This window comes from Crassostrea angulata, chromosome 9, assembly GCF_025612915.1.
Source record: "Crassostrea angulata isolate pt1a10 chromosome 9, ASM2561291v2, whole genome shotgun sequence".
In the NCBI taxonomy this organism is placed as follows: Eukaryota; Metazoa; Mollusca; class Bivalvia; order Ostreida; family Ostreidae; genus Magallana; species Magallana angulata.
In genome coordinates this window covers 7,476,578-7,490,269 of record NC_069119.1, presented here as the reverse complement: position 1 = coordinate 7,490,269, position 13,692 = coordinate 7,476,578, and the positions used below count along the sequence as shown (strand labels likewise).

Sequence of the window (13,692 nt, the reverse complement as noted above, 5' to 3'; positions counted from 1 at the left end):
AAAAGATTGTTTAATGGTTTTATCTTCATACGTATTTGCCTCCTTTTACGCTTATCGGTAACTAATGCCTTTAATTTTATAATCTAAATGTTAAACAGGGCATAAAATAAACCCTATTAATATCAAAACTATATATATATATATATATATATATATATATATATATATATATATATATATATATATATATATATATATATATATATATATATACATATGAACTTTAAATATATACATATATATATATATCTATATCTATATCTATCTATCTATCTATCTATCTATCTATCTATCTATCTATCTATCTATCTATCTATCTATCTATCTATCTATAGCACAGGGAAATTCACTTTTGTTGGAGCTCCCCCTCCGCCCCGGCCGATATGGATGTCATTTCATGATAATTTTCCACCACAAAGCCTCTCTCTCTCTCTCTCTCTCTCTCTCTCTCTCTCTCTCTCTCTCTCTCTCTCTCTCTTTTTGTTTAAACAAATTATGTCTAAACAAATTGTTTAAAATGTCCGATAAAGATGAAGTCAAATATTTTAAGACAAGATCACGGAAGAAACTCTATATAAATGTTTAAAATGTCTGATAAAGATGGAGTCAAAAACTTCAAGACAATATCATGGTATGAACTTTATCAAAATGTTTCAAGTGTGTTATAAATATTAAGTCAAAAACTTTAAGACAAGATCACAGAAGGAACTTTATATACCGATCCACTGATTCTACGCGCTATAAAAATGAATATACTACATGTACTGTGTAGGAACGGAAGTATACAGTTATGGGTAGCGCTGTTTGTCAAAGTGAATAAACAAATAGAGGAGGTTGTTCTGTAAACAGTAGTTAGTAATTAGTAATTAGTAATTTTTTAATCGACCTTGCACATCCTTTTACATAGCTGTCATGTGCACGAGTGCTAAACTGAAAACAACTTTATAGGTTTTGGACGAATGAGATTTAAAAGCGGAGTACAAGTACAAGCATTTGCCATCACGTTATTTATTTACTTGCTTTTGAAACATTTGCCTTGCTTGTAACAGTGACAGGTCAGCCAGGTTTTGCTGCATCTTTGATGGATTTTGTGTGATTCAGATTTTTTTCTCCATCTACTCACTGTCTTATAAAATATCTCATAAGAACCAAAAACGTTCCCCTATTCAGTTGAAATCTGTTTTACCAAAATGACCGATTTTTGAGCAAACTTCTATATCAGCTCTTATTTCCTGAATGCTCTTAGCTGGTTTCCCAGGCAACCATTTTTACAACGGTGGTCAACGACTAGTTCTATTGAAATGACTATAAGCTTAAAACTGAAGGCTCAAGATGATGCTTTTTGTAAGGTATTGAATAGAGCTATTCAAGAGTATCATAATCTACGAAATCGTGCTAAGCTTTATCGCTGTGCGACAAAGCACATGTCGAACAACCTCCGTACTAAATACTGTGGTTTCATCGACATTCGTTGAACACCAATTTTCGTGGATTTTGTTGTTAAGTTTATCCATGAAATTTAGTGTCCATTGAAGTGCAATTTCTACTTATAATTTGTATTGAAAGGATCACTGGCCACGAATTTAAGTATCCTTGAAACCATGATCTTCACTTTATCCTAGAAAATTGATACCCTTGAATATTAATAAAACCACAGTACACATGCAATGATGATGATGTCGAGGGACATTGGGCGGGGCGTTTGAGAGGCGTTTGATATTCACTTTGCTTTAGAATTATTTATACATGTAATTTATACACGTAAGATAAAAAAAATTGAATCAGGTGTTTTCTGAATCATCTTCCTGCGTAAAATGTTTTCTTTAATTGTAAAGGATTTATATAAACATTCCGCCTATACAAATTGCGTATACAGAACACTATCAGTTCTGTTTACATGTATCAAAATACTGGCTATTAATTTCAGTCCTTGAAGAATGATAAGCATTTTTCTAATCTCTGATTTATTAAGTAATTTAATTCTAATTACTTTCAAACGAACCAGCATAACTGGCGACATATTGGTTAAAAATATTTCTGAAGAATTATATAATGAAAATATAATTCCGGTTTTAAAAGAAATGGCATTTTATCAATTTACATTATTTCTATATATCATAAAATATGTGTCAATTTTTAAATTTCGACAAACGCAATGGCTAACAGTTTTGCTTATGTAATAGCTTCTTCGCTTTTCCTACAATGAATTATTGTATTTTTAGACCACTCTAGAATATATCAAATTTTCATAAAAGGACACCCCCGCCGACAATCAATTTACCTAACATTTGTTTTATAAAATTCAATGATGTTTGTTTTATTAAAATATCATAATGATAAACATTACACTTACATGTCCCAAAAAAGACTCTCATCAGTGCTTTCCTAAAAATCGTCATTCTGGAGGTAATTATTACCAAGTTAAATATTGTATCAAATGAATAGCTCAATATAGTTACTTCCTTGTGGTTTATTCGCTTAAAGTTTCTGTTAACAAACAAAAAGGAACTGACGCAAGAAAAAAAAGCACACGACAAGTGACTTCTTTGAAATATTATACAAAATTCTTGTTCTACGCTTCCTCTTTTATGATTGGTAGTAAAAACATGACATTGATTTTATTCTTGAACCGCAATATACATTTGTTGCTTTGATATGGTTAGGTTAATGTATGTAAAACAAAAAATGAAGAAATATAGAAGTATGTGCTTGGGGGGGGGGGGGGGGGTATGTGTGGGTTTTTTTAAAAATAAAAATCGTTCTATATAAGATATTAATTTATATCCTATATTAAATATCTAATTGTGTTTATCAAATCTCAGTTTTTTAGACCAACATTTCAGTCACGTGTTGATAAAAGTCTCAAAAGATAGATCCGGGTTTAATTTTTCAGTGAATATTTTTTATGCAATACACAAAAATACACCTAAGATTACTAATTTTAATCGTTTTTTGTCTTCTGGAACAAGTAGTAAAGAACTCCTCTATCCGAAAACCGAGCCCCTGTGGTCTGTAGCTTAAAATTTCTCCAGCAAAGTCAACAGAACGGTCCTAGCCTCAAGTTTCGCATTTTACTTCTAATTATCATGCACTCAACATAAGGTGCCTACATATTGCATACCAATAGCTCAAGAGACGTCCGTATAACTAATGAAATTCATTAAACATTTTTTCATGAATTTTAATAGCACTGTTAACCTGTCAAGTATCAATCTTATGAAAATATCGGGTACTTTATCCGAAACTGTCCTTTGCTATCTAAAACTACAAAAATTAAAGTAATTATATATATGTACGTCAATACTACAGACATATTTTAGTCATTTTAACTGTAAACACAAATTTTAGGGGTTCAGTTTTTTTTTGCTTTGTAAGCAATATGACCTCCAGTTGACCTCGTGACGTCACTTGCGCTCGTTAATCGCGTGATTCTAATTGCTCTTGGTTAGAATTTTCAAATACAGGTAAGAAGAGTCACTTTTAAGCCGCAAAACATGTTGTGACACGGTAGTAGGTCTGTAGTTGCCAAAAACAACCATCAGCCCAAGAAAGTTCTATATTGCATATTCTTCTAATGTGATTGTATAGTTGTTCAAATTCCGGTGCCGACGGTCAAAAATGTTACAAGTCGGTATTACCGATATGTTATAATAAAAACGCTCAGGAAGTATAATTATTAACAAAGTCATGTGTCAGGATTATGGTATGTTCGTTTTCATCATGATTATAATCCACCACATACATCTAAGTTTTGAAGCAATTTTTGAAGTTGGAAAAGATTTTTTTGTTTAATATTTTTAATAATTGTTTAAAACGTTTAATATTTAAACATCCATTTTTTTTTTCTAATGTAGTATGGCAAAAAATTAAATTAAAAGTCATAACTTCATCTTTTATACCAATATTGAAACAAAAATAAAAAAAAAACCACAACAACAAACAATTTATTCAAATTTGACGCATTCTATCAATGTATTTGTACATTTATATTTGTGAATATACTTCAGAGACACAAAGTGAAAAGTTGGTGTTTTTGTTTTAAACGATTTTTAATTCATCATGCAGGTATATAAATATCTTATAAATAAAAAAAAAATTTAAGTAAATTTGGAAACTCTAAAACCGGTCTTCTACAATACTGTTCTGTCACGTGATGACGCCCTGGTCCGGTACAGAATGTATTTCCTCCAATATACATCAACAACAACTCATTGAGACTTGTGTAATAATGTACAGTGTATATTATGCTTGTGTGGTACATGTAAGCGACTGATATATAAATAAAGGATACAGTGAGAAACACATTAAATTTCATACAAAATAAATTTACATACTGATATTATATGATACTTAATATAGTTAGCAAAACTAACACAATACCTAAAGCTTATGACAATTACAGAAATAAACATGCAGCAGCATAACACTTAGAAATATAGTTCACCATAAATATTAGCTCAAAATTATCAGAAATCATCTAGAATAACATTTATAAAATTATCAATATTAAGTTAAGCAAATAATTCAAAGAAAGTCGTTCAAAATAAACCAAGCAATGTTTGAATTTGTTGCAGACGACAACAATACAATATGAAATTCAATTATTATTAAGAATAATAAACAAGTTATCATTTAATCATTACTTACTCTGTGGTAGGCTAAACTTGACAACAAAAACGGAAAGCGGTGTTCAACTGCATGAACAAATGGCGGGCATCGTAGACAATTTTTACCCAAACAACTTGCAAAGTTCTAACATGAAAAATCAATAACGAAGAAAAGATAACGCTAACAACATTCCCTCATTCGTCTTAAAGGCTAGTAAAATTAGAATGATGAAGAATAGAAGAGAACTACTATTTTTGAAGTATAGTGTAATTGATACTTTTTTGGTGTTTCAACAACAATTTAAAACCACAATATTAACAAATGTCTGCATCACGATAGATGTGAGGAACCCGTTGGAAACCATTTCATGGAGGACTCCCAAAGTTCCTTGTACATTCTCCACACTCTTGTATTACAAACGTAGCTCATGAACAAAAAGAATCCCTGTAACCCATTCGATACAGCGACGATGTAAGATAGAACTGATAACTCAAGGAACGAATCGATAATTTGAAAACCCCACGTCAGACCTGTTAGAAAAAAGAGCTTGAGACAAACTACAAAATGAAGTCTGCTTTGGTCCAAACCTTTGACCTTTGGTGTAGATTTGATTTTATATGCAGTTGTAATGAAATAAAATGAATTTGTCAGACAAATAACCGACAACGGAGTAATAAAAGTTACAATGTACGCCGTTTTATCATCGGTCAAAGTATTTTGTCTTCCATAACCAAACTCCTGTCCAGAGGAGGCAATGAGGAAAAAACAGACGTTGCCCACAATAATAAGAAGTGGCATACCGAAAGAGTAAATGCAATAGTTTGATAGAGTACGCCGTCTGTCTGTCATAGAAACACTAATAGATTGTTTAACAAAGACACAAAACATGTGATATGAACATGTCATTAGCCAAAAGAATACACATAGCACCATGTAATGTGTCAACGCAAACAGCAAAATTCTTGGTACTGTTGGTGCGATGATATAGTAATTTCGGGTCAAGACGAGAAGTTGTAAAAAGAATAAAGTCGCCATCAAATACATGCTGTTAACACCAGGTACGGTTCGTAAGCTCTCAAACAGACAGTAAGTTCCAAATGTTAAGAAAAGACAGACAATAGATATTATAGTACATATACCAGTTACAGCAGGCAATGGGTTTTGGATATATGAATTTTCCTCAACAAAATCAGATTTTATATTTTCAATGCACGTCTGGTAATTACCATCATCAGATACACGGAAATGCTGAAAAGAAAGCAACCGATTTGATGGCACCAACCGTATTCTGTCCATGGACTCTACCACAAATTCGTCGTGCGTAAGCGTGACCAATTTGCAAACGAGAAGGTTATTTATCAATGCCAATTTAAAATGCATACTTGTAGTATTGTACACTGCTGAAAAGCGCCTACAAGCACCAACATCATCATGGTTTTCAATTACAGGCTCGAGCTTTGGACCTTGATACGTCTGAATAACCGCATAAAAATCAGAAAGTGTTGTTTGGTAAACTGATTTTGTGAACTTTGTTAGGCCAACTTCAACATCTAGCCTATTACCCAGGGTTGAATGCAAGTAGAATGTTACTCTGCTAGATATTGAAAAAAAAGTAGCTTTTGTATTGCAAGACTTCCAATTTAAAAAAGTGCTATTCTCGAACTGAATTTGCCACTGATCTATTCGAAGGATATTAGCAATTTTAGTATGTGTCCACATTTCTATTAAATTCAAAACATCTCTGTTAAATAGTGGTTGTTTCAAAGTAACATCCATTCCGACATACATTCCATATCTGAGATTAGATGCACTGTTTAAGAGAGGAACACAAGCATTCTGATAGTATATTTTTCCTGGAAAGCATTCTATTCTCCTGCATGTGCCCTGAAATACAAAGAATATGCAAATTATCTATGGTACATGTACATTAATGATTGATTTACTATCTCTTTTTAATTTTTTTCTCCAATTTCCTGGGGTTATTTGATGGGCAATGACTGAAATTAAGGTAGCTCGCGGGTTTACTGCTTGTGAGAAAACCTACCCTGAATATTTGTCCGCGTGATCAAGGTTTCAGAGTTTAATTTCTAATATTTATTTGAGATTCGTATGCGTGGTAATAATTTTATCGTGTTTCAAACACAGTGTCACTGTTTAAATCAAGTAACGCAATTTCAATATAAAATATGGTAAAATGCATATCTTAGTCGGGAAACGCGTATCAAACCTTTACTGCAAATCTGTAAACAGTTCAGGCGAACGTAATTTTACTCAACACAAGAACAGAGGAGATAATTTTGAATCGACACATAAAAATTAATCAATATGTGTCTCGGCCAATTTTTTGCAAAACAATTTTTAAAAAAATATCACAAAACCTTATATTTTCATTATGACGTTAGCCCGACGTCATTATTCCTTACGTCCAAGAACCATAAAATGGAAATGCGTTGATTTACAAGACTTGCTGAATTACACATTTTAGAACATGCAAATCTAACTAACATTATTATGAATGTTATCGAATGCACGAATGCAATTATTGTAAGGTTGTAAAGAGAATAAATATGGCTCCTTTTCTTTTCATGAAACTAGCTCTGAGTCAACCAATGCAAAAACAATTACCATACAACTATTGACCTATTAATAAGATTGTAATCGCATACGATATACGACAACTAGCTAAAACCAAAATGATTTTGATAGTTAGATCGGCAGTTGAAAATACGGAAGTTATAATTTTAAAAGAAGCGAAGTTAATGCACACAGGTTCAATTTACAGGTCTTAACATGATTTTAAATAGAAGACCTTCAACGCACATTAATTTCCAATAGAATTGAATGTGACAATGTTAGTCACGTCTTAAAATAATTATAAATGTTTGTATAAATTGTAATTTAGCTTTTTTTCAAATATTTTGTTTTCAGTTTCTAAAGACCATTTGTTATTTTAAAAAAAAATGTATGAGTTAGCTATGATGGTCAACTATTCACGTCGAATCCTACTGTGACGTAAGCAAATCCGCGAGCTTCGTTAAAATATTTTAAACACAAATATAGTAGTTCTTTTTATGGTACTTTATGTTGTTTTCCGGCATTTCATTTATGTACCTCACAACACCTACACTTATACTTTTAAAGACACTACATCACAAGATGGCGATTTAAATGTTTTGTTAAATTGTTTATATCGTTCGATTGAGTTGTATATCGTCGTAGCTCAGTGGTTAGAGTATTGGAGTTCTGAACTGCAGATCATGAGTTCGAATCCGCCTGGAGTATTTGTTAATGTTTAATGAATCAAATTTTCGAAAATGTAATTTTTCATCCAAAATTACCAATTTTTTTGCCGTTTTGACTTAAATATTTCTTATCCATTGTGATATCTATCATAATTAAGTAATTTTCTGCTGATTTGAGAAGATATTTCAAGGTGTAGTGAGCCACCTAAAGAGTGTTGGATGGGCGTGCCCATTGTTAGGCTATATTTACATGTACCTCCTTAATATAAAGAGCTCTGTATCAAGATATAGGAAAATGCTAAATCTTAAAGCTTAAATATTTGCATTTTTTTTCACTAAATATTTGTTAATGGCCAAAAAATATCATACAACGTTTGTCAAAATTTAAGGTTAATCTAATAATTGATTTGTTGTCCTTAAAAAATCAAATGCAGGGGTAGCAATTGACATAACATGTGAATGGTAAATACTCCAAAACAAGGAGTATTTAGTTGAAATATATATATATATATATATATATATATATATATATATATATATATATATATATATATATATATATATATATATATATATATATATATATATATATATATTATGAACATTGACACAAACATCAATGAATACCTGTAAGGGCACTTCAATCTGAGAACATTCCTTTGATATTATTTGGGTCGAGTCAAAAGAAGATAACGCAAACATTGATCTATATGAATTACTGTCAGGGAACACATATTCATGTTCAATTTTTTTCACTTTGCTGTATTCAAACTCACATCCTAAATCACCATTGCAAATTTCACAAGCGATATTCTTATACTGAGAACAAACGTGCACATCTGGCAATGAATGGCATATATCAGTAATATTTGAGTCCGGCGTCCAATGGCTGTCACACTCTGCAATCGATGTTTTATTTAAGGGTACGTAATAAGGGTTGCAAATCTTGCAAAACTTGTTGCTATACGATGTATTGAGCGCTTTATCATACAGAATAGGTAAACGAAATTTCTCCAAGTCCTGACAAGCTTTCAAAACATCCGAATCAAAAGACTGCCAAGTCCCAGTCTCATTACAGTTTTCAACATCCACAGTTTTATCTTCGCATACAATTGACTCGCTGTGTGGGTAAAGGGAATGCTTGCAGTTTATGTCTTTCGTGTACTGAATGAAGGAATTCACGTTTGACCAATCAAGCGTTACGGGTACAGAGCAAACAATCCTTACGATCCACGATTCAGTGTTGTATCTTATCTTATTCTGCAATTCATATTGACTTACTGTTGAAGTGTTTAAATTGCCAATCATGCAATAAACATTGCGATAGTTAACATACTTTGTAAAAGCCGAATGTGTGACAGGCAATTGAAGGGAAATGTCATCTTCTATGTTAGTGGTTGTACAAAGTGAATAGAGTGCTTGATCTGTCTTAGGACACTCATTTATTACATAATAACCACTATTTTCAGTTGTCTGTGGAGGAAAGGCATCGTTGATACACGAAAGTGGCTGTCGGAATGCAAGATCATCACAGCAATTTGTTGTACACCCAATATGACAGGAACAAGATTCTTTAGAGTGTCGAAGTATAGATGAAAAAGCATTAGAATCACATCTCTTTTCACCGAAGGCTGCAATACTCACTTGCATCAGATTAGTTATATTAATCTGAAGTCGATCAGATAGTGATGGACGGAATCTGACGACTTCTACTTTCCTTTCGTTCTCTATATTTTCAAGAATAGTTTCAAATCTCAATCTAACGATAATGTTATATTCAAATGGATTGGAGACGTTTCTCAAGTATCGAGAGGTATATTGTGTAAGTATACGACTTCCTCTAGAACCTGTTTGATCGATGTAATGTTTACAAAACACATTTCTGTATGGATAGGAAAGCATTGTCTCTGGCTGACTAAAACAAGCTCTGTTTAAATTACTCTGTGAATTGTATAAGCATTTTTTCTTCAGGACTTTTGAGGAAGGGACAGGCGGGTTACACATAGCACAAAAAATGTTTTTATACATCTGATATTCTAGAATAAAGTCACTATGACATGCTTTTTCGATGTCACTGTCATAGTTTTTCCAAGTACCAGAAACGTTGCATTTCGCTACGATGTTGTTTTGAATGCCACAATTAAATGATGATTGAGAAACATGCAAAATATTACATTTTGCTTCCCTTGCTGCTCTCAGAATTTCTTCATACGATGATAAATAGTTAAAATCTTGATGTTTTAAACAATTAAACTCAAGGTTCCAATTTTCAGTTCGATGTATACCATAACATGCTGCACAGAATCTGTTCTTATAGGAAATCTGAGTTTCAGGATCAACTACTGGAGGTGTTTTCATTTTCTCTATCATGTTATATTCCCTTGAACAGTTTTGGGCCAATTCTCTGTCTGCAATGGGTGGACAAACGTCCACGACATAGTTGAATGACTGCGTTGTAAATGTTTTGGATAGTAATGCAAAATCTCGACAGTGCACATTTGGCGTAAGCAAGAAGCTTTGGTAGCAACATGGGGTCAAAGAGAACATGCAGTATGGATCGCAGGAGCAGCTCTTGCAGCTAGAATTCACAAGCGGTAGATGGCTATTTATGAACGAGTGTGGTAAACACAACCCTTTTGGCCCGCATACTGGAATGTACAATGACGTCAGGTGTGGAATATCGATAAAGAATATTGATAATGCATATCCAGCGAAGGCCAACAGAAAAAAATAAAACCAAATATATAGCAAAGGTCTTTTTGTCATCATTATCTCATTTGTATTCTTCGATTCCAATAAAGAACATCTTATCTGAAATAATTTTTTAAAAAATTCATTAAAATCACATTTTAAAAGTAAAAAACAAAATAAAAAAGTTCACATTTCATGTTTCAGTATTTAAAACAATCGTCTTGTTTATAAATATAATCAAATAATGTAACTTAATTAAGTGGAATGAGTTTGAGAGTTATGAGATCTTATTTTCTCTATCTACAATCATGATGTTCACCTAAAGATCCGCGATTTCTGATCCTCAACCATTTTCAATAAGTCTAAACCATTCAGATATTTTTGATTAGTACCTTAAATATGCCTTTTATAAAAATGTAATTAGTCTTCTTGTGTTAATATTACGATCAGTTATTCAACGAAATATAATGGTTGGCTTGATAGGATCCAAAGACGTCTGATACATGTAGATGAAGAGGTTCAAGACAGTGCATTGGTACCACATTTTTCAATCTGATCTCAACATGGCTTTGTCTTTTTAAATCCGAAGCATTGCAATATTTTAAACACAAAAGATATAGTGGTGAACTTACGTTCTTCAACATGACCTTTAACAGCATTTGCAACATACTAAAAGTAAGTTTTAAATTGTGAAAAGAGAAGGTTGTATTTAAAAACGAATTCAAATTTCAGTCTTCTCTGCACTCATGTTGTAAGTACTCATATCATAATGATATAAATAAGGAATAAGGAATAATTCTTTGAGTATTATGAGGTGATAATTTTGGTCGGGGCGTGATCAAATCCAATAAAGCCCGAAGGGCTTTATGATAGATTTGATCACGCCCCGACCGAAATTATCACCTCATAATATTCAAAGAATGATTCCTTATTACTTATATTTATATAACTTTAGGCCATCGTACGATTAAATATTTAAATATATATTAAACAAACCCCGCTGGCGCCTCGATTTGGCGTCATTTGTATTATGAGTTATATAGTACAAAATCGATACGTAGTGTTATCACAGACAAAGACACTGGATAATGTAAATATATAATGATAAAGATAATAATACGACAACCATATGTTTTATTACATGGACATGCATGAATAAATTTATGATAATTTAATTCTGGTTGTAACGCGGAATTTCATTGGATTAAAAAATTTAAAATTTGTTTAACCTTGTTTGCACGTCACAAGACACGTCACAATCCATAAACGTTAAAAACGTACTAATCCGCTTGATTTTACGTTTGAATTTTAAACAGATTAGTGTCATTTTTTAGAAGTTAAACGCACTTAATTTGTACCGTTAATTACAGAAAATTAAAGAATAAGGAATGAACTCATTGTCTACCAAAGTTATATTCATATAACCTGGGTTGGAGCTCTTTACGCTTTTTATAATCTGCAAAAAGTAAACTGCTCCCACCCTAGCTACATGTCTGTAGCCCCCGGATGGACGACCTGGAAGCTACAGGGCCTCCCGTAGTAAAAAACTGCAATTTACGGCGCACAAAAAATTGCGCTAGTTTGGACTGATTAACCTTATTCCCAAACATATTCTGTACAAATCTTTGTGTCCAAAATATTTCTCGGACATTTTACTACAGATATCATCACTTCACTTGCCTCTGGTATTCTTTTAAACACCATCACAAGTCCCGTAAAGTTAAGTGGAGCAGTTTGTTTGCACGTGAAAATGGCGACTCTCGATCTCGAGGTAAATTAATATACTTCGTTTTCCGAGGTCGGTTAGCATGTTTAAAGAAGGAGTCTTTTCTGGTTTTCGACTTGTCAAACGTAAATTTGATTAATTTTTCATTAAATCAAGATGAAAGGAAAATAAAATAGTATATTTTTCTTTCTTTTTTACTATCATACAACTTGGCATAGAAAAATGTAATCAATGTTTAGAATCGAAAAAGGGTTATATTTTTTGCGTAATATTGGCGTAGGAAAATATCACATGTTTCGCAATTCAGAATTGCTGCAGATTAATGAGTCTGTTTTAGCATTTTAAAAACAATCAACATTAGCGTTGGATTTTTTTACTAATGTGAACTAATAATATGATACTTGGGTTTAGGTATGTTTTTAAAATATGATTTGCCTATCAAATTACATTTTAAAAGCTTTTTAAAGCGCCCATTCTATACATTGATTTTTGTGAAAAAATCACTTAAATAAGTTTTTCTCTCTTATAAAATGGTCAATATATTAGCTTTTCTGTCAATTTATATCTTTATATAAAGTCTTCATAATACATAAAAATCAGATATATTTTATCATTGGAAGCATAAAAAAATTATCAAAATTTCTTCAAAATTTAAGAAAGTTAGAGGAAATGCGGGCTAAGCAATATCAATTTTAGTATAAATATTTATTCCAGTTTAGTAGTATAAGCTGATAGACACTCTGATGATCTATGATTTCAATGAAGATTAGAAGCTTCAAATCTTAAGAACAGAACTACAGAACTACAAAGAGCTACACTTATTTTTATCATCCTTTACGTTGAGGAAAAAGGTAGTTACCTTGACCTGACCTTTATGCGAAAACAAAAAGGTCAAATTCGATTAAACTGATAGAATCATTAGGTAATATGATCCGTTTGACTGTGTCAAAATTTCATGAATTTCTTATTAAGGTTTTCCGCTCCCAGCGGGAAACCTTACTATTATTCTGAAAATTTTTCAAATTTCTTATTATTTTTTTTTTCTTCTAGACGCCAAATTTGATCCTTAATATCTCGCTCGTTTGTTCACCGATTGTTTTGAAATTTTCAGGACTGATAACATGCCGCGTGATGTTGTCGTTGCATATTTTAGTTGAGGAAAATCCCTATCCAGTTTTGAGTTATTCCCCTTGTAGTAAAATTTAACGACTTCTTTTGCCAGGGGGTTTAGCTTTAACGATGACTGGCAGAGTCTCAAAGATGGGATGGTTTGGAAGCTAATACATTGAATTTGTGCGAGATATATTTTATTTATTATTTAAATGCAAATAAAAGGGGTGGTATAGATGTTGAAACAAATGTAAGAAAAAAAATCAAAAAAATTCGCGTATTTTCCGTGTTAGTTTTCTACCTGATAGAAATTTG

General features: G+C 32.1%; 1 protein-coding gene across 1 annotated transcript; it reads right to left on the bottom strand.

Annotated features, from left to right (window-relative positions):
- Positions 1–3,934: 3,934 nt before the first annotated feature.
- On the bottom strand, positions 3,935–10,657 carry LOC128163624 (uncharacterized). Its single transcript, XM_052827253.1, has 2 exons — positions 8,478–10,657; positions 3,935–6,492 (listed from the first exon to the last, which is right to left on the bottom strand). Exons 1-2 carry the CDS (start codon positions 10,617–10,619, stop codon positions 4,939–4,941), a joined length of 3,696 nt encoding a protein of 1,231 aa, XP_052683213.1. The 5' UTR covers positions 10,620–10,657; the 3' UTR covers positions 3,935–4,938.
- Between the last annotated feature and the right edge of the window lie 3,035 nt (positions 10,658–13,692).